This window comes from Gracilinanus agilis, chromosome 2, assembly GCF_016433145.1.
Source record: "Gracilinanus agilis isolate LMUSP501 chromosome 2, AgileGrace, whole genome shotgun sequence".
NCBI classification, from domain to species: Eukaryota; Metazoa; Chordata; class Mammalia; order Didelphimorphia; family Didelphidae; genus Gracilinanus; species Gracilinanus agilis.
In genome coordinates, this window is record NC_058131.1 from 688,200,967 (window position 1) to 688,227,792 (window position 26,826).

Consider the following 26,826-nt stretch of genomic DNA (forward strand, 5'->3'; position numbering starts at 1 on the left):
AAAAAATATTACTTAGCCCCCTGGAAATTAAATCTAAAAAAATTTTAATAGCAATTAATAGGAAAGATAAATGCACCTGTGCCCATCACTGCCTCCCTTGATGGCTGCAGCACCCACCAGGGGGCAGTAGCGCCCACTTTGGGAATCACTGGTATATATGAAAAGAAGTTTTCAAAGGAAGAAACCTAATATATCAACAATACTATGGAAAAGATGCTCCAAATCACTAAAAATGAGACAAATGCAAATTAAAGCAAATTTGAGATTTCATCTTATTCTTACCAAAAAGAAAATGACATACTGTAGGAGGCTGTAGGACAAGTGCACTGCTGGTAAAGCTATGAATTAGACCAGCAATTTTGGATAGCAATTTGTAACCATGTTTCCCCCAAAGTCACTAAACTGTGTGTATCTCCTTAAGCTCAGATATATCACTAATAGATTCATATTCCAAAAATCAAAGAACAAAGAAATATGTACAAAATATTCATAGTAGCTGTTTTTGGTAAATCCAAACTGAAAATTCAGGAGGTGTCTTTCTACTAGATAATGGATAAATGGATAAATAAATTGTGGCTTATGAACGTAACAGAATATTACTTTTTGCTATCTTTATGAACGAATATAGGATGCAATGAGTAGAATTACAATAATTAATAAAATAACATTATAGGGCAGCTGGGTAGCTCAGTGGAGTGAGAGCCAGGCCTAGAGACAGGAGGTCCTAGGTTCAAACCCGGCCTCAGCCACTTCCCAGCTGTGTGACCCTGGGCAAGTCACTTGACCCCCATTGCCTACCCTTACCAATCTTCCACCTATGAGACAATACACTGAAAGTACAAGGGTTTAAAATAAATAAATAAATAAATAAATAACATTATAGTGAAAAACCTCTAGTCCAAAAGAACACCTCCCGAGAGGAAAGCAATCAATTTGAAATATTTATGTAATAGATACTATTTTGCTCTAAGAAATTATGATGGAAATGGAAAAATCTTGTATGAAATGATGCAAAGTGAAGTAAGCAAAAACAGGATATTGTTACATGATGACAATATCATAAAGACAAACAACTATGAAAGATCTGATCAATTTATTAATCAACCATAACTACAGAGAATTCATGATGAAACTTGTTATTTATCTACTAATAAAGAGAGGTGAAGGACTCTTAAGTAAAAAATGAGATGTTTTATAAGTGGTAAATCCAGAAATTTTATTTATTTTGTTTGACTATACTTGTTTTAGCAGAGGATTTGATTTTCTTTTAGTTGGGTATGATGAAAGAGAAGATTGATCTTTGCTGATTGAAAACATTTTTAATAAAGGAGAACAAATTTAAAAACTAAAGCTACATGTATGGAAAGTTATCTTGTTTTTTACAAAAGATTTTTCTGGCAGTTTCTTACATAAAAAAGACGTATAAACATTTATTTAATCATGAGTGTCTTGTGACCATTATATTAGATGTGATCCTTATGGAAACAAACAATAAGCCTTCCAGTTAAGGAACAAGGCTATATCTCTAATCCATCTTAGTGTGAGTCATATCAAAACAGTGGGTTAAGATTTCAGAGGTTGTTTCTTATAACCTACTCAACACATCCTCTATAGTACAATGAAGTATCATATTGGATAGCCTATGGTTAAGTTATTTAACCATTCAGAACTCTAGGCAACTAACTCTATGATTCTAAAAGGCAGAGAAAATGCCAGTCTACTTTGGCAGAGGGAGCTTCTTTCACCTGAAATCCTCTAAAACTAGTCCTACTCCTTATTTATATGAGAAACAAACTGATTTAGAAACAAATTCTTCTCAACAGCAAAACAAAAAACATGTTCCTTTTCTTGTTCGTCACGAATATTAATTGAGTTCTGATATTTCTTCTTTTATTGCATATGTAACTCACTTATTTTTTTCATTTTCCTGCATTTTTCCATGCTTATCATTATCTAGTAATTACCTAAATATTTTCTTTCATCTTTTCTAAAGGAATATGCACCATTCCATAAATCAACTGCAATTTGAACCTTTTTGTCTTCTTCATTCTTTAACCTACTATATATACCATCCATTTAGTAAAAAGCACTACTTTTAGACTAATAGTCCACATCCTTGTTTGATGATAAGATTCTGCCAGAATCTTCTAAATCAGAGAAGGCTTCTAAAGGCCTTGATATTGTCATCATACAACTGAAAACTACCGTTTATGGGACCTAAAAAAAGAGCTCTTAGAGCTTTCAAGAAGCATTTTTTAGGAGAGATACATCATGGAACAGCAAAAAACACTAAATTAGTAGAACAGTGTTGTAGTTACTCATGTTTTCTGGTTCTGCCTTTACCACTAACCATAAGTTTAACTTCGTCAAATTCTTTATTAAAATGTGGGAGCTGGATATAACAGAATGGAACTATTTTTTCTTCTTGTGAAGAAAAATGAAAACCATGAGACTATACACAGAAATGATGCATGTATATGCATGCATCATGTAAATGTGAATTAACAAAAAAAAAAAATGTTTCCCCATTTCTGAGCCACATGTAGAGGATATGGCTTCTATTACTGATGACCAGTATAATACCACCAAGTTATAAACAATTAGGGCTTTTGTTTAGACTCATCAAAAGGAATAATTAATACTGAGCTGGGCTTCTTGAGGGGCAGCACCATTTAAACCCGGTCTTCATATTTAACCTAAGTATAATTTTAGCTCTGAAATTTATTTTCATTTCTTTACTTCAGTAGACATGAACATGATACCTAAAAAAAAAAGGTTATCTTATTTTTAGTGATACCTTTTCTTTTAGTATCACATTCCTTTCTAAATATATCCTGGCCCATTGATGCCCGGCAACCTATTCCTTGTAATAGAAACAAGGGTTGAGAGAAAAACTACCATGTTGACTATATTTGACAGTATGTGCAACATTTTACAATTTCCCAATTTTACAGTCATGACAATCTAAAGATGCTGTACCATTGATATTTTGTATTTAACATTTTAAAAGTGCTATTTAGATGTCCAGTTTATTTTAGTCTAAGCCTAAACTCATATGAACTAATTTTAAACACTGTTTTCTAAACCATTTAAACAATTGTCCCCACTACCTCACCTGAAATATTAAATGGAAAGTATTGTTGGATCAGATTTGAAGCTGGAAAAAAGACCTTAAAGATGATCTAGTCCAGTGATGGTGAACCTTTTAGAGATCAAGTGCCCAAACTGCAACCCTCACATGGCATGTGAGCCTCCAATCTTACTGCAGACAAGGGAGGAAGGAAGCATCCCATTGGGCTGCCAGGCAGAGGGGTAGGTGATATGAGAAATGTCAGGCATGTGTGGAGAGGGAGAAGTGAACAGCCCCATCTGGCACACGTGCCATAGGTTTGCCAACATAGATCTAGTCCAATAAACAAATTTGAGATGTGTCAGAATGTGATTAATCAATAAGACTCTTTCCACAGGCTAAATGAACAGTTCATGTACCATAAGCACTAATAAATAAGTTATTTTTGAGGAGGCACTCAGACAACACACTTGGAAGCTGGTATAAAGACCAAAAACTCCAAGACACTCTTCTTTCAAGTTGACTTGAAAGGGGAGGAAAAAATATTACACAATTTTTAAGTTCTATAAGTTGAAATTAAAAGTCTGAACATTAAGCAAAAAATGCTTCAACTTTTAAAACTGTCCCATCAATAAGAACCATATGCAAAAGCAACATTTTATTTTGTACCATAAACTTCTTAGTGATCCAAACTTTTTCTTTAAAGAGCAAAAGTAGAAATTAGGGAGGACAATTTCAAAGAACAAAACGGTCAATAGTACTTACTCGTTTAGGGCCACTAAAAATCTTCCTAGTGTTTTCCTTTGATTTATCTCCTTGTTTATTTGTAGTCTTCTTTATATTTCCAGGCACACCAGGTGAATCCTCTGAAAAGTCCAAAAAATCTGCAATGGTAATTCATAACCAGCAAATTCTACAGTTTTAATTATCTACTAAATAAAATTACTGTGAAAAAATATAAAGACACAGAAAGAAATGTATGGAAGAGGTTTTTATTACACATAGATATAGATGAAAGGCATCATATTTCTTTTTAGTCATTGCTGGGGGGGACCCACCTCTAGACCTAATCCTTCTTTTGTAAGGAGAAAAACAACTAGGCAAATACTAGATACACTGGTCATGTCTGACCTAGCAGTCTTCTTCTCTGTAGAGCCCAAAAAAGGCCTATTCCCAAAAGAAAACACAAGGCTTTCATTTTAAATCTCTCTCTATAAAAAGCACTGCATGGTGGAGAGAATTGTGAACTTAAAAGCCAAGAAAGTCTGGGTTCCAAATATAGTTTATATCACTCTTTCCCCACCACCTTGCAACTTCTAAGACAATACCAAACACTAAACTTTCTAAATTACAGACTAGAGGGTTTGTTCTATCTGCATTAAATGGATTATACATTTATATCCAGTAACTCTATATTACTTACACACTTATACTCTGGATCTGTGATTTCAGTATTCTGTCCTAGTGAGATATGCTAAGCACTAATAAATGACAGACCTCCAGATATTCCTGAGTCCAGGGTGGGCTTTTTAGTCACTATAATGTTCTATGTTACATACAGATATATACAATATAGGCTAAGGACATTCCAATGTGGAGGGAGAGGGAGGAGAAGAGAGGGAAAGTGTTTTAATAAAATATTTATGGATGGCAGAAAAATTAAACTGGTAATTTACTCAACCTTAAACCTAAGAAATCTGGCTATGTGTTATTATGGTCAGCTTGAAAGGGTCCATAAAGCCACTTAAAACCTAACATTAAGACTTCTAAAAGTCACCAAAAAAAAAAAAAAAAAAAGAGAGAGAGAGATAAAAGAACCAGTACAGTGGAAAGAGAATAGGTTCTGGAGTCAGTAAAACTAAATCCTGCATCTTGACTACTGTCTATTATCCTCCACTGAACCTCTGCTACCTAGTCTGCAAAAATAGGGAGTTGGACTAGATAATCTTAAGTACTTCTAACTCTAGCTCTCTATAGGCCTATGAATTTTTGACAAAATGCCTATTTTAATTTGAAGGACATGAGATTTCAGTTTGGGTATTCCTTTTAATTTATAATCCACAATCTTAATTACTACCAAAAAATCTAAAGTTTGGTGCAGCCCTAATTTTGAATAATTTAGCACAATTTTTATTGAAGAATGTTTAAATAATAAAACAATATGGCAGATTATCAATTAAGTTTGGTCTCCATGATTCAAGTCATCCCACTCCAGTCCATCTTCTATATGGCTATCAAAATGATATTCTAAATTTTATCATGTTATCCACTTTTTCAAACCCCATTCCATCACCTTTAGGAACCAATTACAGAATCCTCTGGCTTTTAAAACCTTCTTAATCCAGTTCCCTCCTACCTTAACAGCCCTCCAGTATTCTACCATCTAGTATCCTACAGATACTCCATTCCTGACTGGGAATTTTCATTTGCTGGTCCCCTACACCCACACATACAACTCTCTCTTCATCTCTACCTTCTTGGCTTCCTTCAAATCCCAGCTAAAACTACACCTTAAGCAAAGTCTTTCCCAATTCCCCCTTAATGCTGGAGCCTTTTCTCCATGATTATCTCCAATTTATCCTAGACACAGATTATTTATAAAGGTTGTTTAGATGCTATCTTCCCTATTAGAATACAAGCTCTTTGAGAGCAGGAACGGTCTTTTGTCTAATTTCCAGTCCTTAAAATAGTGCTTGGTACATAGTAGGTACTTAATGTTTATTAAATTATCATACTAATAGATCTGAAATCCTCACAGGCTCCTCTTAACTCCTCAATGAGTTGCAGTAACTTAAAAAGTAATTTTCTATCCAAAAAGTTTCTCCTAATGGGTCATTCTCTTAATTCAAGAAAAGTTAGTCTTAAAAAAAAAAAGCCTCTAGCCAAGAAATCTTTCCAATTTATTATGGCACACCAGAGCTTGCTCTACACTTCTACTCAGTTGTAAAGTTCCTGCAATGATTTCCATGACAAGTTGAGAGAGAATCTAGTTGCCTCTGATTATCACCTGACCTAGATGAACAGGTCCTCAGGTCCAGAAAGAATGAAAAGATGTGACTTCAGAGTCACAGTTAGTGATATATGAAAGGTTGTGGAAAAAGGAAAGGTACTGTTAGAATGGAGATGGGCAAATGTTTCAGTTTTCTAAAAAAGAGAGAGAAGAGTCTTCATTTTAACATGAGCCAAATAGAATAGACTATTAAAAGAGATAGTTGGTTAACTTCTACATAGGAAAGTGGTAATAGCAAAGTAATAATAACATTTCCCTTTCTGACAGGAATTGCTATGGACATAGTTTACCTAGATTTAAAAATTTTTTAAATTTAAGTATTTTTCCATGGTTACATAATTCATGTTCTTTTCCTCCCCCTTTTCACTTCTCCCTGACAAGAAATTCCACCGGGTTATACCTGTATTTTCACTCAATATCTATTCCCGTATCATTCATTTTTTGTAATAATCTTTTAAAAACCAAAACCCCACATCTAATACCCATATAAAACAAGTGAAAAATCAAATGTTTTCCTTCTGAGTTTCTACATCCACAGTTCTTCTCTCAATATTTTACCTAGATTTTAGCAAAATTTTAAAATAGGGGGAAAAAAATACCCTTACCTTCTGTCTTAGTATTTCCTGTCAGAAAGGTAAAATTTGACTCCAGGCCTGGCTTTCTATCCACTATGCAATCTAGCTGCCATTTTAGCAAAACTTATGATAGAAGTATGTAATAATTAAAATTATGAGGCTGATAGTAGCTTAATAACTTTATTAAATCAAAGTAATAGGAGTAGTAAAGGGAAGAAAAAGTAGGAAAGAGGTTGAGAGAGACCTAGTTTTCTAATTTTTTGCTGCCATGATGGGCCTGTGGCTAAGTTGGACAAGGGTTCCTTCTGCTCCCCATGATCCTGCCAGAAGCCCCCAAAGACCACCTGGTCTCCACTTATAAACTCTTTTCTCCATTTACTAACTCTCACACATCACATCTCAGGAATCAACTACAGTTTGTTAATTTGCCTGGAACCCAGGGGACAGTGCCTATAGAACCAGCTTCCTTTCTCATTGGTTCCTTGGTTCTTTAACTTCCTTTCTCTGAAGGCTTATCTATACCTGAATTTACTCATTGGTCTTTGACCTCCAGGTCACGGAGAGATGACACTTAAAAAAAAAAAAAAAAAAAGGCAACATAATGGAGAGAATTTGCTTCTGATAAGTATTTCATACTATTCTTGTGGAGAAGGTGGAAAGGTGAAGATTAAACAATATAATCAGCTTAATAGCTAGTAGAATCAAATAGTAATTTATAGCTGGGTCCCCAGTGGTATATCCTAGTGATCTGTTCTTGGCCCTCTGTTATTTTACATTTTTTTTTAATCAGTGGCCTGAAACAAGATATAAATGGCAAGTTCCCAGTAGATGGCAAAGTTTGAAGGAATAGTCAACACTGTGGACTAAAATGAAGTTAATAAAATGAAATGCAATAGGGATAAATACAGTCTTATTCTGAGGCACAAAATGTTACTTCCACAAGTTTATGAGACAGGAGAAGCATGGTCAGACAACAGCTGTCTTGAAAAAGATCTGAAGTTTATCCTGGATCATAAGCTCAATCTGTTAGTGTTGTGATATGGCAGCCAAAGAAGTTGGTGTAATCTTGGGCTGCACTAAGAAGCATCACTTCCAGGAATAAGGAGGTGATAGTACTCTCTCTGCCCTAGTTATATCTCCTCCAGAATGTCATGTTCAATTTTGGACACAATTTGGAGTAGGACTCAAATTGTAGGGTCTAGGAGAACAACCAAAATGCTAAGAGTCTTTAAGGGCACATGTCACATAAAAATGAACTAAAGAAAATGGGGATAATTAGCCTAAGAAGACTGAGTGGGACAAGCAATAGCTGTTTTTTAGTAACTAAAGGGATTAGATGTGTTGCCCATACAGCTTAACAATAGTGAACAAAAAGTTTTGGGTTCCCCCTTCTTAGGGAATATTTATTAAGTAGAGAAGGGATAGAACACTCATTGGATATGATACAGTGGGAATTATTTTTGGATACGGATTGAACTAAATAGCTACAGTCCATTCCAGATCTCAAATTCTGTAATTACCGGACCATATACAAATAATAATGTAATCTTTTTGGGTTGGTTTATTTTCTGAGATGTAATAAAATCTGTGAAAAAAGTCTCTCAAGTCTTTGGGGCCAATGTCCTAAAGTCATATTTTCCTATGTTCTACACAACCAAAATGAATCTTCACTATGAAGTATGACCAAATAGCTGAATAAGATCATTGGATTTTTTTTTTAATCAGTCTAGATTGGTTTAAGTGTTTTACTTAGGAAAGGGAAGAGATGGGGAGGATGCTTGTTTCCTTCACCTAAAACCAACTGCTTAATAACTCAGAAGAAAGAATTTAGAGCTCTCCTTTATTCAATATCATTAATACCAGCTGCTAGCTGCAGCTAGAGGCAGCTAGGTGATACAGTAGAGGGCATGCCAGAACCGGAGTCAAGAAGATCTGAATTCTTATCCAGCTTCGGTTACTAGCTGTGTGATCATAGGCAAGTCACAACTATCTGCCTCAGTTCCTCATCTGTAAAATGGGGACAAACTGGAGAAGGAAATGGCAAACCAACCTAAATATCTTTGCCAAGAAAACAGGGTCATGTAGTCAGACACAACTAAACATCTAAACAAGCTGAATTAGTCTCATTCTTGAAACTCCTATGCACTGAAATTTAAATCTAAAGATACTGGGTAAAGACTGAGATACAAATTTACATTTTTTCTTCACTTATAATTCCTATAGAATGAAAAACAAACAAAATAACCTGAAAAAACCTTTTCCAACTATTAAATGGTTTCCCCCCAATTCTGAACTGACCATTAAAATGCTTCATTGGTTTTGGTTGTGAAATGTTCATACTTGTAAATAGTTAACAATGGAATTTTGATCTGACTGACCTGAACAAGATACTTTCATTAAGCTATAAGAAGCAAGGCAAAATGGACAAAGAATCAGCTAAGAGTCAGGAAGATCTGGGTTCATGCCCTGTCTGACACATAATCCCTGGGGAGCCCTGGACAAGACCTGTAACCTCTCATTACTTCAGGAAACTATATCAGCATTCAGGAGAGATGCTGATCTGCCTTGTTGAGGAGGTTCTCATAGGCCATAGGTTCAGACCAAAATAGAAAATCCAAATACAACATTCCATGTGAACCTCACTACCACTCTGTGAGTTGATTCTGAAAATAATTTTAATGTCTTTAATATTAGTATTCATTTAAAGAAATCACTTACCTGGATTTGCATTAGATTGACTATCCTGGGAATAATTATCATTGCTTTCTGTTGGAGGCTGAAAGGATACTGATGGTGCTGATTTAGTTCTTTTTTTGCTTGCTTTTCTTTCTACTTGCCAGTCATCCTCATCCTCATCCTCACTTTCACTGAGGTCATCAAATCCAAAATATTTAATTTTGTAATTAGAACTTCCAGAACCTCCTTCATCAACCTTTGCCTCATCGTTGTCTTCAAACCCAAAAAATTCAAGTTTGACATCCTTTTTGGATTTGGTATTGCTAGGTCGATGTCTAGTGGTAGTCTTGGTGGTAGCAATATCTGCCTTCTTTCTTAGGCGGCCAGCTTCACCCAAGTCCGTAGGAGCTGCTGCAGTGAATTCATCCATGCTCCGCTCCATTGTATCCTGTATGGTGACATTACAAACTGATAGGCAAGACGGATGCAAAACAGTGTAGTCTCTAGTCCGTCCTACTGTCCCTCTGAAACTGGTCCCACAACTTACACCAACTTTTCGAACTGGATTCAGGCCATCTTGATTTGATTCATTATTTGTTTTGGCTAAAGATTGACTGGTGCCATCCATTAGCTTATCAAAATGTGATGCCCCTTGTGATGATTTTGCTTTACTGGACCTACAGTACGTCCTGCAGTTGCTTGGCCTGAGAACACTTTGCAGAAGGTCTTCGTTAATGGCTTCTTGTAGATTTCCCATTTCATCTTTATCGGTAAACTCCTCCTTACTTTTTATCTCCAAATGATGGTCACTACCCAAACTTAAAATATAATCTCCTGCTCTGTTATCTGCAACATCATCCCATTCATATAAACCAGTTCGTAGGGAAACCTTGGTCTGGGACATTTCTGATGGAGAGTCTGACCTTTTTCCAATTTGGGAATTCCAAGTATCATATGAATCCTTGGCTTCAACTTTATATCCAGAAATGGCTGTGGTTTCAAGGTTGGATTGTTTATTACCACCTTCAGTATGCTTGTAAATAAAGTGACTGTTCTTTTCATTGTCATTAAAATTCTGCATTTTATCTACAAAAGTAGAAAAAAATGAAATATTAGCAGGATTACCAAATAATTATGAAATGAGAAATTCTTAAAATACATCCAGAGATTTAACATTACATTAAAAAGATCAACCCCTTATCTTAATATTTAAATCACCTTTACTTTCGATCATTATGGAAGAACTTTGCTAGGTGCTGGGAGAATAAAGCTATTCCTATTTATGATATAAGCTAATGACCTTGAATCTATATTTGATTAATCAACAATCAGCACAATGTCAACATAATTTTAAAAATATTTAGCAAAACTTAAACGGGGTTACTTATTTGATTTTTGTTTTGGTTGATAAAACTTCCACCACTAAAACATTTGGAGAACAGAATGCCTAGGATTAAAATTACCCCACATAAAGCTTAATGTCACCTTCCCCTTATATAGTAACTTATACTATTACTTTCAACAAATGGGTCCTATGTGTATTACATTGATCTCACTTACCAATTTATACATTTCTAGGAATTCATTTAACATATGTGCATTGTTTTTTCTGCTTTAGTAAAGTTTCATAAATTGTCTTTTAAAAAAGAATCTCTAAAATTAAAGATAAATGGTTAAAACGAATGCAAAACACATTCGTTTCCACTCTTAGTAAAATAATGGGGCATATGGACAAGAGTAAAGAAAATGCACACTACTCTTCCCCTTCCTTCCATACAGGGGCTTGGTGGGGGAAGAGGGAGATTATGGTGCAGGGCAGACAGTGACTATGGGTTTGGAATAAAGAAAATAGATAAATAGCTTATACACTAAAACTATTGGTAACTGTGACTGCAAAGTAATTTTGAATTACCAGGGAAGGTCTCTATGAAGAGAGATAAGGAGGGAGAGCATTCAGAAATGAAGCGACCACCAAAGTCGCAGCTGGGTAGCTCAGTGGATTGAGAGCCAGGCCTAGAGATGGGAGGTCCTAGGTTCAAATCTGGCCTCAGACACTTCCCAGCTGTGTGACCCTGGGCAAGTCACTTGACCCCCATTGCCTACCCTTACCACTCTTCTGCCTTGGAGTCAATACCAAGAAGGAAGGTAAGGGTTAAAATAAATAAACAAACAAACAAACAAACGAATGAATGAATGAATGAATGAATGAATGAATGAATGAATGAATGAAGTCGGGGCAGCTGGGTAGCTCAGTGGATTGAGAGCCAGGCCTAGAGACAGGAGGTTTTTTTTTTTTTTTTTTTTTTAATTTTTTTTTTAAACCCTTAACTTCTGTGTATTGACTTATAGGTGGAAGAGTGGTAAGGGTAGGCAATGGGGGTCAAGTGACTTGCCCAGGGTCACACAGCTGGGAAGTGTCTGAGGCTGGATTTGAACCTAGGACCTCCCGTCTCTAGGCCTGGCTCTCAATCCACTGAGCTACCCAGCTGCCCCTAACATAGGCACAGAAACAGGAGATGTAAGGAAAGGGTAGAAAGAGAATAATTTTCCAATGAAGTTACAAAAATAAAAATGGGGTGAGGGAGAAGGTTGTACAACTAGCTGGCTCAGGAGATAGTGTGCCAGGTCTAGCTAGAGCTGGGAGGTTGTGGGTTCAAATCTGACCTCAGACACATCCTAGTTGTATAGATCTTGTGCAAGTCACTTAACCCTCAACGCCTGTCCTTCACCACTTTTCTGCCTTAGAAACCAATATAGAATAAAGACTTAAAAAAAAAAGGGGGGGGGTGCAAACTGGGCCTAGACTTCATAGGCTTTGAAAGTGAAACAGGAACATGATCAGATCTACTCCATGAAAAATAAGATTCTTCCCAAGACATGCCCTTTGAAATGTCCAAAAAGCAACTGGTGATGCAGAAAAGCCTAAGGAAAAGCCTGGCATGGACATACTTCTAGGAATCATTTGTATATTGGTGATAATGAAACCCGGGATTTCACTGAGGTCATCAAGAGAGCAGTGAAGAGACAAGAGCACCCAGGACAGAACCTGGGGAAAACCCACAGTTTGGAAGCATGATCTGGATAATGAGCCAGCAAGAAAAAGTTTTGTCATGAAAAACCAGAGAGATTGCCCAGGAAGCAGTCAGCAGAGTCAAATGCAGCACACAGGTCAAGACAGACTAAAATTCAGAAAAGACTGTTGGAAATGGCAATTTTGAAGAGAGCAGTTTCAGCTGAGTGACAATGAAATCTGAAGTAGGACTGCCAAGTGTTCAGAAGTGAGAGAAGTGGACATAGATGTCCTGAGTAGCAATAGCTTTTTATAAGAGTTCAGTTGAAGTGAGGTTTCACCCTGCAAGTTGGCAAAATGCCAAAAATGGCAAGTCAATGTTGGTGGTGTTCTGGAAAAATGGGTCTACTAATACACTGTTGATGGAGCTTTAATGTGGTATAACTACTTCAGAAAGCAGTTTAGAATTAGGCCTATAAAGTGGCAACAAAAATATCTATATCCTTTGAACCAGAGATTCCATTACTGGGCTTATACCCCAAGGATGCCATTGTTAAGGAAAAAAAGTCCCAATTTACTTCAAAATAGTAACAGCAATACTTTTTGTAATATTTAAGAATTGGAAACAAAATAGAACCCCACTAACTGGCGACTGCCTAAACAAATTCTGGTCCATGAATGTAATGGAACATTACTATGCTACATGGTTCAGTGGATAAATTACTGGTCAAACTCATTCCTGATCCCAGACACAAACTGTGTGACCCTGCGCAAGTCACTTAATTCTATTTTCCTCAGTTTCCTCCTCTGTAAAATAGGCTGGGAAAAGGAAATGCAAATCACTCCAATATCTTTGCAAGAAAACCCCAAACAGGATCAGAGTAAGAAACAACTGCAATGACTGAACAAGAAATGCTGTGATACAGAGAAACATGGAAAGATCTACATGAACTGACACAAAAAAGTATAGAGCCAAGAAAACAACATACAAAGTCAACTACAAACAATGCAAATGGAAAGGAAACATTCCCAAAATTAAAAAGTAAATATAGTAAAAATTATAAAGATTAAACAGGACTCAAATAAGAGACATGTGAAAACATTCCTACCTACCCTTTTGTGGAGGAATTTCACAGGTATTAAACACTGCATATGTTTTTCCACTTTTTAAATGTATCTAATCAGTTGTGCTAAATTTTCTCTCTTCAAAAAATACTATCAGTCACATGGTCTGGTTTTTTGAGAAGGAGGAATATAGGAGATACTATAGGTGATATTAAAATATCAAAAACTTTTAAAAAAAGAGTTTAATTGAGAAAGGGAAGGAAGAAATAGGACAACTTGAGGATATGGCAAAGTATAGAGTAAAAGTTTTGGACCCACACATGCTTTAAAGGAATAAGGAAAGAGATGGAGGAGAAAAAAACGTCTGAGAAAGTAGTAAGCCAGAGAAAAATGGGAGGAGATAGACTCCAGGGGTGCATGAAGAGGGTAGTCTTTGGGGAAGAGAAGAGTATGGGACAAAGAGGAGTGAGTGGGAGATGTGTTTTTGAGGTGAAAAGAACAGGTAGAGTTCATAGTGAAAGGGGTGGAGGGTAGCACTGAAGATATGAAGGGTTTTTTTGAGGGGAATGAGATAGGGAATTCATCAGGAAGGAATGAAAGGACAACTTTGTGGCATTATGGGTTTAATTGAGGTTAGATAACATAAATGTGTACTATACCCACACTTGGTATAGTACATAAGTTCCTCTAGCTCATTCCATGACCTGATAGATATGATAGTGGGCAAATCCAAAGATAAGATTTGGCAAATGATGAGTGAGGACAAGATAAGGAAACAAGGGCTTTACAAGTATTAGACAGTGTAGAGCTGAAATGGCTATTGGGTTAAAGGTTAGAAAGAGAGAAAGTTAATGGCCTGACAAAAGTAGGGGGCAATGACAAGAAGGTACAAGGAAGTACCTATGTGGATATAGTAAAACTCTCAAATCTAAGGGCAGGTTTGCAGAAAAGAGAGAGTGAATTGAGTGCTGAATTCCTCGAGAAAGGAGGGAAAATAACTATTGGCATGCTACATAAACAAATTATGGTACATTATTGAGAACACTAAAGTGGGGCACTTTGGTTAACTATTGCATATACTATGATATATGTTACATACATTAATTGGTTTTGCCTAGCTACTCCCCCCCCCTTCTAATTATTTGTTACAAGGAATCACTGGGAAAAGGAGGGATGAAAGATAGTTTGGAAATGAATGTGATGGGAAAACAAAAGATATCAGTGAAAATAAAAATTTTATAATAAAAAGACAAAAATCTAAGGGAAAAAATGTATTAACAAAACATTTAAGACAAAAAAAAAATCAACTGATAAAAAATTTATTTTTTACAAAATTCTCTGGCATAAAAATGACACACACAGAGAGGGACTGCAGTGACAATTGAGACTATTGTGGCTGTCAAACAAAACTGTACTTAGAGGGAATCAGTTGAATCTGGAAATTAGAAGAAAGCCAAGTACTTGTAAAAAAGGAAAAGTTAACCTAATGGGGAACCCCAAGAAAAACCTAATATGCCTCCCCTAACCAGTGATGGCAATTTATAAATGAATTAGTGGGATTTTAATCTGCGTGCTTTCCTCTTACAACTTCCTTAGTACTTACTACTCCAGAAAAGGAATGAGTTTTGATTGGGGAGAAAGCATATAGGTTAGTATAAAGACACTGAGTATCTTATAGGAAAGGTGCACAGAAAAGGCAGAAGAGCATAAGTCAAATTCTCCTTACCATATTTTCCAAATATAGTCCACACGAAGCCAAACCTGTCCTAATTTGGGTAGGCCATCTCCGTACCTCCCAGCCCCGACAGCTGAAATATACTCTAAGCAATTTTATTCAAGGCTTTCACTCGTGCTACCTTTTTATAAGACATTCCCTTTACCTTTAAAGTTGTCAGCATTCTTTTTTATTTTCATGTTTATCTTTAAATCCCAAGTGACAGAGAACCTTACACATTAGGACATGCTTAATAAGCATTGAATTGGATTTTAAATCAGTTTTGTATTTAGGATACAAGTCATGTTCAGAACAATATGGTATTCCAAAATTATATTTAAGGCAAGATCTAAAACCAGGAAACAAGGAGGAGATATCAGACTTTGCTCCTAAATTTCATGTCCCTCTACTCATAAGACCCAGGGTTCAGGCAAATTCTATTAGTACTCTTATTTTAGCCACATTCTGGGAGTAAATAAGGTTTTGTGTTATGCCCTAAAAAAAACTGACACCATCCATAGCACTGACTATACAGTAAAATGTAATGAGTGTTTAACTTTCTAATTGTTAAATTATTTTTACTGCATTTTTATTTCCCAATATAACAATGCCTAGCTCGCCTCTCTCAGAAAGCAATTGTCTAGATGAATTTAACCAAAGAAAAAAGTTGGCAGAACTAAAAACAAATAAGCACATCCCACAGCCAGTATCTACTGTCTCCACAAGAAGGGTAGTAGCTGAGCTCTCAAAGTTCATCATCGGAATCAAGACTCAGGCCCTTTGTATAGCACACTCAGTTTCCATTTTTGTTACTTTTTCCCAATGCATTTGACAGCATCTCACACTCCAAGTCACAGCATGGAGAAAACCATGCTGGAGCTCAAGGCAAAAGTTTTGAGGTTAAAATACTGACTGCCACTTACAACAGGAGCAAAAGGCATAGAGAAAGGAGGCAGTGCTCCTGTCTGCTGCTAGGATTTAACTGACACTTTTCATCATCTGGCTCCATCCTGCCTTTCTGTAGGTTTAGGGCACATGACTTTCTATCACTGAGGCAAAATAGCATAGGCTGCTCCTTTGTCAACATCACTGTTTCCTGCCTCTGTGACTTTGTATAGGCTGTCCTCAAATGTCTAGAACAAACTTAGTTCTGCTTCAAAGCAGAAGAAACTAGGGATGAGTTTCTTGGAAACAAACTTTTCTTAAAGAGTTGCCTTCAAGGCTCAAGACCCAACTCCTATGAGAAACCTATCCTAATTACTATCTTCCTCCACTGAGCTGCTAGTATTTTCTTCCTCAAAATAACTCTTATCTCACATATAGAAAGAAAGCTGTCTGAGGACAAAGATTACTTCTTTTTGCCTTTGTAATACTAGCATTTAGAACAGTGCCTAGCACAAAGTAGAAAATTAATGCTTGCTTGAGTGAAACGAAACAGTTTTGATTCTTCTTTCAGATGTGCTTCAACTTTTCAGCTAGAGACTAGGCTATCTCAGACCTATCAAAGGTTATATTCCTAAGATTTATCAAGTTCAAAAAATAAAGTTTCAAGAAAGTAATAATATTCCTTAGGTCAAGGAGGTGGGGAGGAGTCATACTTCTGGCTTTTAGAGACTAGATGTCAAGCACTATGTTCTGATAAAATCAAAATGTGATATTGCTAATTGAAGTTGTCTTTTGAAGTGCTAAGATACACACCATATATGCATAATCAAAGGTATGTATATCTACACATATATACACTCAAGATCTGTGGTGATGATCTCTGGCACTCATGCCAGGGAGGGCACATGCCCTGTGCTCACCCATCAGAGTTTGCTATTAGAAAGGCAGAAGGACTCAGCCAAGCTGCTACCTTCTCCCTCTCCACTGGGCCTGAGGACAGTTTTTTCCCATTTCACCTCATTGCTCCGCCCAGCAGCCCAATGGGAGCACTTCCTCTTTCCCCTGTCTGGGGTAAGAGTGGGGGAGTGGGTGGCGCCCCCCCACACACACACACAGTATGAGAGCTCCAGGGGCAGAGCATGGCATGTGGTCTCTAAAAGGTTTGCCATCACTGCTCAAGATCATATAGTTAGTAGCAGAACTGGAATTCAATTGAAGACAATTATTTCACTTTTACCTATTTCCCTTCTCCTTTTCTACAAACTTCAATACTTCGAGGATTTTTTCTTCAAACCTTCAAGAGTAAGCTCACATAATCAAATAATCCCAGAACTAAAAGGTACCTTAAAAGGTCACAGAGTCCCCTCTCTAAGATACCTGAAAAGTAGTTCTCCACATAAGGCTTTTAACAAAGGATATCAAGTTATTTATATTGAACCTAAATTTTTCTGCCATTTCTATACCACTGAAATGGTGAGATCAAGCAGGAAAAAAAAATCTTTCTTTCCCCAAGACAGATTTTCTAATACTTGAAGAGACTTGTCTTATTACTTTTAAGTCTTCTCTTCTTCAAGCTAAACATCGTGAGTTCCTTTAACTAGTTCCTATATATATATGCCATGGCCTTGAGGTCTTTTACAAGTTTGATTTCTATCCTCTGGAAATTCCAAGTTAATCAATGTCTTTCACAAAATGTAAAATCTGGGTCTAAACAACATCATAGATGTGATCTGACTAGGGCAGAGTGGAACAAAAATCACACCTCTCTCATTCAGGACATTATGGTTCTCTTAATGAACCTTAAGCTTTTCTGCCATGTCACCCTGCTTACTACTTATAACAACAAAATTTCCAGATCTTTTTCAGATAACTGTTCTAGACACTTCCACCTTGTCTTGTGAACCTCTATTAAATGTTAATCTTATTTGGTTTGCTCCATCATCACTGGCCTTTTGGGATCATTTTGGTTCCTAGATGATTTTGTTACTCACACGGTCAACTACTCCTTTCTGTTACTCTGTAAGAATGTCATCTCATTCATCCATGTCACTGATAATAGTATTGAACAGAACAAGTACAAGGGCAAATCCTTGAGACATAAGCACAAAAAGCTTTCCTTTTAAGCTAATGCTGGATTATTAATGACTATCTCCTAGCTCTGGGTACTTTGCCTTTTCCAAATCTTCCTAAATATACTATCATCTAGCCCAAACCTCTCTTATTTTTGTTTACAAAAGACAGTATGGCTTTGTCAAATAGTTTATCAAAAGCTATGTAAACTAGTCAATTTCTTTGACTACAGTAAGTAACCCTGACATGTACACTAAGTATCCTTTTAATGCTTTTTTTCTAAAACTTTGCCAATTATCCAAAACCACCTGACCTGTCAATCACTCCTCTCATCAATCAACTCATTCTAACACATGAATGCCAAAATCTTCTTTTTAGGATAAGCGTCTGACCGTGTTACTCAAAAATCTTTAGTGGCTTTGATTGGCCATTAGGGTTAAAACACAAATTTCTTATCCCACCATCATTACAACTTCTTTCAAGGAAAATAACACTTCTTAGGTAAAGGAGAATTACCTGAAAAGGACTTGAAAGGAGATTCCTTGTTAAAAATAAAAACACCAAGTCAAGCACAAATGAATTGGAATTGAAATTTCTTTTTTCACATTTGGTTAAAGAATATTAAATGTCAAAAGGGGCTCGCATTCCAATTTACATCATCAAAGTTGGCTATTGGTGAACATTTTGAAATGAGAACAAATTAGCACTGAAAAACTTTATCCAAAAATTGAAGACTTAAATATTTTTGCTATCTTACTTAATTTCAATTATAGATCAATGTAAAAATTACCTTTAAATTCTTTTGTCTTTTATCAAAGGCACATCACCATTCCTAATATTTTAGGGATACCAACAAAATTAAAAAGGATATTAAAAGTGTTTTAAGTTAAAAGTTTGGCTGCCTAAGACTTCTTTTTCTTACTATGAAGATATAGTAGAAAACTCTTTCAGAGTTTTAATAAATTTATCAAGATTAAATTATATAAATGTTTCAGCATTTAAAAGGTAAAATTAGATCAGTCAGAGCTTTACATGGAAGAACCAGAAAAATCAGGTGATACAATCCTCCCATTCTACAAATAAGGAAAAAGATCAAGATGGGTACAAAGACTTATTGACCCAAGACCATAGAGAAGTAGGATTTGAATCCATACAAGATTTAAAAGCCAGTGTTGTAAACACTATCCCATACTACTACTACTGGTGAGAATACTCAAGTTACGCACAACGTGTTATTCCCTATGTTGGATACTTTACAAAGGATATGTGCTCCTTAATTAGAGATAGAGGTCTGACCTAAAACACTAGCTCACCAAAAAGACCATCTCATAAATAACTAGTGAAATTCTGAAACTTTTAAGTTGGACTGGACATGGTCATGCTGGTATAACTAGCTACTGGGGAGGAAGAGAGGCTGAGGTTGGTGGATAACTTCATCGAAGTAGTCCTAAGCTACTATGCCATTCTGGCATCTGCACTAAATATCCCATGAATAAGGACTCTCTGGGAATAGAGGGTCCTCAGACTCCCTGAGCAGGGGTGAGCAGCCAGGATCAGAAAAACATAATAGTCAAAGCTTCTACATGATGTTCAGGTGAGTGACCTATGCACTTCCAGTCTAGATGAGAAAGGGAGATCCAGCCACCCCCACCTCCCAAATTCAATTGTGCCCCACAGAATTAATTTTCAGTTTTTAGTAAGTCTTTTTTATCACTAAGTATAGAAACTAAGAAAGAATATGTTTTGCTGTCCTAAGTTGTCTGGTCAGTCATCAGTTATGTTGGACTCTTCATGACTTCATTTGAAGTTTTCTTAGCAAAAATAATGGAGTGGTTTGCCATTTCCTTCTCCAGCTCATACAAATGAGGAAACCGAGGTAAACAGGGTTGAGTGACTTGCCCATGAACACACTGCTATTAAGTGTTTGAGGCCTTTTTTGAATTCTGCTTTTCCTAACTCCAGGCCCAGCACTCTATCTACACCACCTAACTGAGCAGCTAGAAAAAGTGAAGGAAGCTTAAGTCTTTAAGTAGAGCATTATGCCTATTGCTCTAAAATTTTCCAAAATCAAAGGAAAATATGTCCTATTCTAGCACTTACATTATCCTCATGCACCGACAATTTCTATTTTAGATTAGGTTTGCATACTACTTTTTAACATCAAAATTACTTTAAATGGAAATTTCAACCATTTTCTGGGGTTTTCTAAATAAAAGGAGAAAAAAGTCTTTTGAAAACTCAATCATATGCCAATGTCTTAAATACATTTATATAACACTTTAAAGTTTATAAAACACTATACACAGAATTGGAAGAACCTCTGAAACAATCTACTCTAATTCCCTCATTTTATAAATAAGGAAATATGTTGGTAATAACAAATTTTGTTGAGAAACTTCCAAGTTTTAGCTTTCTCCTGTTTTCAATAAAATTAAATAGAACTTTAGTAAAAAAAATCACTTTATTAGAAGACATCATTAATAGTAATAATGATAAAGAACTTTAGAGCCCTTTTTTTGAGCAACAGTAAAAGAAATCAAAACACTCAATTCAGTTCAATGTATTCATTTCATGCAAAGCAGGAACAACAGCGTGTTGTATTAGGAGTCAAATGCTCTAGTGATCCATCTCTGCTTAGGGGCAATGTGCTTACTCCAAGTATTCATTACATCCACACAAATCTCCTCTTGATAAGTTTTCAAACAATCTTTGCATTAAAGTGTTAAAGAACCAAGCATGTTTGTTCCTCACAAGATTATGTACAAACACTGAGTATGGACAAAAGCAAAACTAGTGAACAATTTCACTAACGTGGTTGGGTTTCTTTTAGGGGTTGAGTGGAAAGTACAACAGCTAAGAAACCTAAAAGTAAAAACAATGATTTGGGAGTTAGTTTGGGAAAGAATCCCTCTTGGACCTACGGTTTCTCATTTGTAAGATGTCTGCACATGGTAAGGAAGGTGGGGAATATGACAACAACCTAGTAAAAAATTGTATTCAGAAATATAATCCTATTATATATAATCTTATTATATATAAAATGCTAGACAAATGCTAAATATACTCTCAAATGTTTCTACAAATTATAAAGTTTAGTACATATTAGGAATTTAAAATGGACTCATCTCACCTAAAATTTAATGAATGATGTATCCAGGAAGGAAGGTATTTTGTATTCCCTTAAAAAGTTCCCATACCTAACAGTTTAACAGTGTTAATGCTGACAGTTTTGTCTAAGAAGTAGATGACTATGATTGAATAAGCTGGAGGAAAATGGGCCCTTTTGGTGGTCATGGGTGGCTGGAAGATAAGGACAGATTTTGTGTATGGAACACAAGGTTAAACTTGAAGTGAGACCACTCAAGTTCAAGTCCTGCCTTTGATACTTCCCAGATGTTTGAGCCTACAAGCCACTTAACCTCTATGGGTCTCTGTTTCCTCATCTGTAACAATAGTGTGTAATCTACAGAGTAAATCTTGAGAGGATCAAAAGGGTAACACAGAAAAAGTGTTTAGAAAACTCTGAGATTCCAGTGGAATTGGCATCGGCTAAGGGGGGTTAGGGAGATTTGGGGAGAGGGAAAGAACATGAAACATAAATAATGGACAATATTCAAAATAAAAATAAAGAAAACTCTTGAGATTCATAAATGTTAGTTACCATTCTAGCTCTAAAAACATTACAATTTACAAATTCCAAAATTTCTTTTGCTATTTTTCCACCTCTCTACTACCTCATCTGTGTAAGAATTAAAATTTAGTTATTATAGTTATATCTTAAAACTATGTGGCCGCCAGGAATCAACAATTCAGGTTGATTCCGTAATTAAATCAGACCCAAGTCAGCATCGGGTTGAGGAGTTTATTTACAATCAGGAAGGTAAGTAGGGATAAAGAGAAGAGGGAGGTTAGAAGTCTAAATAAATGAAGCTGTAAGCCGCAAGGCCCAACAGCCGGATAGGCAGAGTTTAGAATTGGCCCAGCTAGGCCAAGGAAGCCAGCCTAACTTACCCACGTGACAATACAGAGTGTAAGCTGTCTGTGGTCTCAGGAGATGCTTCTTCCTCCAGTTCCAGATGGCAACTGCCCCCACAGGAAGTTCACTCACTTACTTACTTAAAGAGATCGTGTCTTTCATCACTTCCTGTGGTCCACCTCTAATTCAAATGGACAAATGGCAGTTTCTACATTGATTTGGACTGCCCAAAGGGCAGTCCCTTATTCTTGATTTGTTACTTATTGTCACGTGTGGGTAACTCGTCTCCCCTCCCCACCAAGGGAGGTGGGAGTGACATCATTAGCATGCCTGGGTTGAGTAGATTTTTGACTATTAATGGGATCGAGCTAATTCTATTTACATCTGGGAAGTGTACTATACTATATATACACAAATATACTGGAGAATAAGACATAATTTGCAATATAAATGTTGATTTGGCATTAACTATCAGATGATATTAATTCAAAAGCTATTATCAATAGTTTGCCAAGTGAATTTTAGTAGTAATACAGACAAAATTTAGTAGTAATACAGACAAAAAACAAACAAAACAAACAACTCTAAAACTTTTAAGAATCCCAACATGGGGGCAGCTGGGTGGCTCAGTGGATTGAGAGTCAGGCCCAGAGATGACATGTCCTGAAATGTGGTCTCAGACACTTCCTAGTTGTGTGACCCTGGGCAAGTCACTTAACCTCCATTGCCTAGCCCTTACCACTCTTCTGCCTTAAAACCAATACCTAGTATTGATTCTAAGACAGAAGGTATGGGTTTAAAAAAAAGAATCCCGATGTACGTTGGGTGGAAATTTTATAATACATATTTCATTTAATGTGGTAAAAATGAATCCTTCCTCAATGCACCATTCAACTACTCATTTTTCCAATGAAAAAAATACCATCTAGACCAGTAATAGCAAACCTTTTAGAGACTGAATACCCAAAATGCAACCCTCCTGCTACATGTGAGCCCCTGGCCTTACCTCAGACAGGGGAGGGAGGAAGCACTCCCATTGGGCTGCTGGGTAGAGGGGCAGGTGATAGGAGAAATGTCCTCAGCCAGGCGTGGAGACAAGGAAGGAAGCAGCCCCCTCCAGCACATGTGCCATAGGTTCACCAACATGGACCTAGACTGAGTGCCTACTAAATAGGCCAAAAAAAAGTCCTCTGGAAACCATCTAGTTAAGGAGGTTGGTTATATGCCCCCCAAGGCAAGTTATCAACTAGTGCATCTCTGAAACTACACGTGTGTGTGTGTGTGTGTGTGTGTGTGTGTGTGTGTGTGTGTGTGTCTCAAATCTTATTTTTTCAAAATCTGATTATGGGGCAGCTGAGTAGCTCAGTGGATTGAGAGCCGGGTGTCTAGAGACGGGAGGTCCTAGGTTCAAATCCGGCCTCAGACACTTCCTAGCAGTGTGACCCTGGGCAGGTCACTTGACCCCCATTGCCTACCCTTACCAATCTTCCACCTATAAGTCAATACACAGAAGGGTTTAAAATTTAAAAAAAAAAATCTGATCATTAAATTCAGAATACTTCTTGCCCCACTGGACCAACAAATGTCACTATCACCCTATTCAAAATCGCTTAAGTTCAATGCTACGTACATTTCCCTGGACAACGGCCAATGGTGGTTAGTTCAGAATTTTGCATTACATGAAATATACAAAATGACCTTTTTTAGGGAGTCTTTAGATGTTTTGTAATAAGTATTTCTAGAATGTGTTGAACCTCAGTTAATAAAATTAGACCAAATTATAGGACAAAAATTGGTGTCCCTTTTTAAAAGTCCCTACTTATAATTTTTTTCTTCTTTTTTTAAAATTTAGAATCATGACTCCCCCTCTCCCCTCCAATCCTGGAACTGACAAGCAATTCCACTAGGTTATACATATATCATTGTTCAATGTCCATGTTATTCATTTTGCAATAGAGTGATCTGCTTATAATTTGATTACATTTCAAGTGGAGCATAATACTATAGATAGCTAGGTAACAGAGTGGATAGTGCCAACTCTATAGTTAGGAAGACTTACTTATCTAGCCTCAGACACTAGCTGTGTGACCCTGGGTGAGTCAATTCACCCTATTTGCCTCAGTTTCCTTATCTGGAAAATAAGCTGGAGGAAATGACAAATCATTCCAGTATCTCTGCCAAGAAAAGTCCAAATAGGGTCACAAAGAGTTGGACATGACTGAAAAACAACACAATACTATGAGAGCAATGGACTAAGAATGAGGGCAATCAAGTTCTAGCTCCAGCTTTGCTAAGGAACTACCTACCTATTTGCAAAGTACAAGTCACAACCTACACAAAAAAGTTACAACACAAGATCAATTTCCTTATTGCTAACATATGAATACCACCACTTGCTCTACCTAGCCAGGATTTTTTTAACCTTTGTGTGAAAATATATGAAAGCACTTGGAAAACTAAGTGCCACACAGTAACAAAAAAATAAAAACTATATAAACTACCTCACAGGTATCACCTTTAGTATTTTATAGTAGTTACAAGCACTGATTCAATGTTATTTTTTTGAACACCAGCAAAGTAGAGAGCACTATAGGAGCAACAATACAAAGACATGGCTCTTGTCCTGAAAGAGTTAACAATTTAAAAGTAGAGCTAAGACATACATTTTTATATACGCATATATAGTACAGATGAGGAAACAAGAGCTAACAGACCAATAAGAAGCTATAATGAGAAATAGTACCTATCTAAAGTGGATATGAAGTTGGATTTAATTGGGAAGAGGATATCAGTAAGATCAAGGCTGAATGTAGCCTCATAACTAACCAGTTTTATAGTCCTAGACAAGTCATTCAGTTTTTCTGAAGCAAAATTGTAGGATAAGAGTGAAAAGGTACGAAATCTTGAGCTATGAGAAAGCAGTGCATATTAGAAGAGTCTGCTCTTTGGAGAAGAGTTGGGTTATTTGTTCCAAAAGTCCAAGTGAGAGAAAGACCACAGAAATGGAGAAGAGATATGCAAGAGGGAATGCAAAAGTAGAATTGTCATGAGTTGTTTGAATAGAGTTAAGAAAAAGCCAAAGACCATAAGTGAAGAATTTGAACAGCAAGGAGGGGTGGAAAAGATGCTTAGGAAAAAACTATTCAAAGAGGTAAGAGATGAAACAAAAAGTCAAGAATAAACTGTTATCAAGGGATAAATATGGCTAAGATCATTGGTGACCTCTGAAAAAGCAATTTCAACAGTGCTGAGGAAAGAAAGATGTTCAATAGCAAGGATCTGTTCAATAGCTTGTGTAATAACCACTGTTTGGTGACCTTGGATTCTCAAAAAATTTGCCACAGAACTACAAGGTTGACTAAATTCAGAGGGGTTAATAGATTGGTCAGAGGAAAATTTTCAGCCACAGCAACACCCAAGACTGTGTGTGAGTTTGTGTGTATTGGGAGGGTATCATATGCACTGACTTAAGTCATACCTAAAATGACTATATTACAGATCTTTGAATCATTTCAATTATAGTCTACAAAAATTTCCAAAAAGTTTCAGATTTGAAGCTGTTTGAAAGCAAAAGCTGTTTTAATTGTCATGAAGAAAATTAGCACACTTCTCATTACAAATAACATGTTTACTAAAATGGATTCATGTCTATCTTTGGCTGGAAAAAAAAAGTAAATTTGTGTAATAAATAGCATCTCTTTTGTAGAACTGAAATGTCTTGCCCATTCAACTACTGTCATAAAATCCTATTTTATTTTTTTAACTGGCATCTTCTATCTTAGTATCAATTCTAAGACAGAAGAGCAGCAAGAGTTAGGTAATTGTAATTTGCCCAGGTCACACAGCTAGGAAGTGTCACATTTGAACCCAAACCCTCCAAAACAAGGCCTAGCACCCAGCTGCTTAAAAGCTACTTCTTTTTAACTTGTTCTGCTTGGCTTGAGAGGGCAGTAGAAGTCACAAAAAGAAAATAATGAACTTCCTAATCAGCATAACAAAAAGAGGGAAGGTGAATTCTGATTTAGGGACTCTTGAAATAGTGGCTTTCTCTCTTACCTCTATCTCTGAATTTAGTGCCAATTCTGTTCCCTGGCTAAGATGTAGGATATGGGGGATGCTAATATAATCAAACTAGTACTAGCATTGTCTGAAATGTTGCTGAAAAAGCCATAAAATTTTTTATTTTGTTTTACATATTGCACTGTTTGACTCCTTTTACAAAGAGAAAATGTGGCATTTTGGAAAAGCTTATGTTTTACTTCCCCCATCCTCATGACAAACTCTCAATTAAAGATGTGATTTTTTGTTTTTGCTTTGTTTTTAACGTTTTTTTCATTCAGAATAGGATTCTATGATAGTACCTAAATGGCAAAATTAAACTTTTTTGTGCACTGAACAAAGTTACTGCAATAAAAATAAAACCTTTCTTGGTAAATAAAAACTTCCTAGGAATCTTTGGCAAGGTAGAAAGGGTCACCTTAGGAGGAAGGAGATTCTTACTGAAGACCAAGAAAAGGCTAGAATGGTATTTTGTAGAAGTGATTCAGGTAGTTGGACTAACTGGCTGCGGTGGTCCCTTTCAACTCTGATGAAGTCTATGCAAAGAAGTTAATTTAGTTCTTCAAGCACTTAAAATCCTGCTATAGATGGAATTGAAGGAGTACAAATACTCCCAACTTCAATAGAACCTTTTATCATTAGATAAAATAATCTCTTAAGCTTCCTTCTAGCTCTAAATCTATGACACTATCTAGTATTCCCTTCTCCCATTAAAA

General features: G+C 36.3%; 1 protein-coding gene across 2 annotated transcripts in view; it reads right to left on the reverse strand.

Annotated features, from left to right (window-relative positions):
* WAPL (WAPL cohesin release factor) overlaps positions 1–26,826 on the reverse strand; it is an 85,481-nt gene that overhangs the window by 48,956 nt on the left and 9,699 nt on the right. Inside the window, exons 3-4 of one of the 2 annotated variants that reach the window (XM_044659156.1) lie at positions 9,374–10,417; positions 3,836–3,954 (exon numbers count right to left, since the gene is read on the reverse strand). In XM_044659156.1, coding sequence (XP_044515091.1) covers positions 3,836–3,954; positions 9,374–10,417 — 1,163 coding nt within the window. The remainder of the gene's footprint in view (positions 1–3,835; positions 3,955–9,373; positions 10,418–26,826) is intronic. The other variant, XM_044659158.1, reaches the window with a different exon arrangement.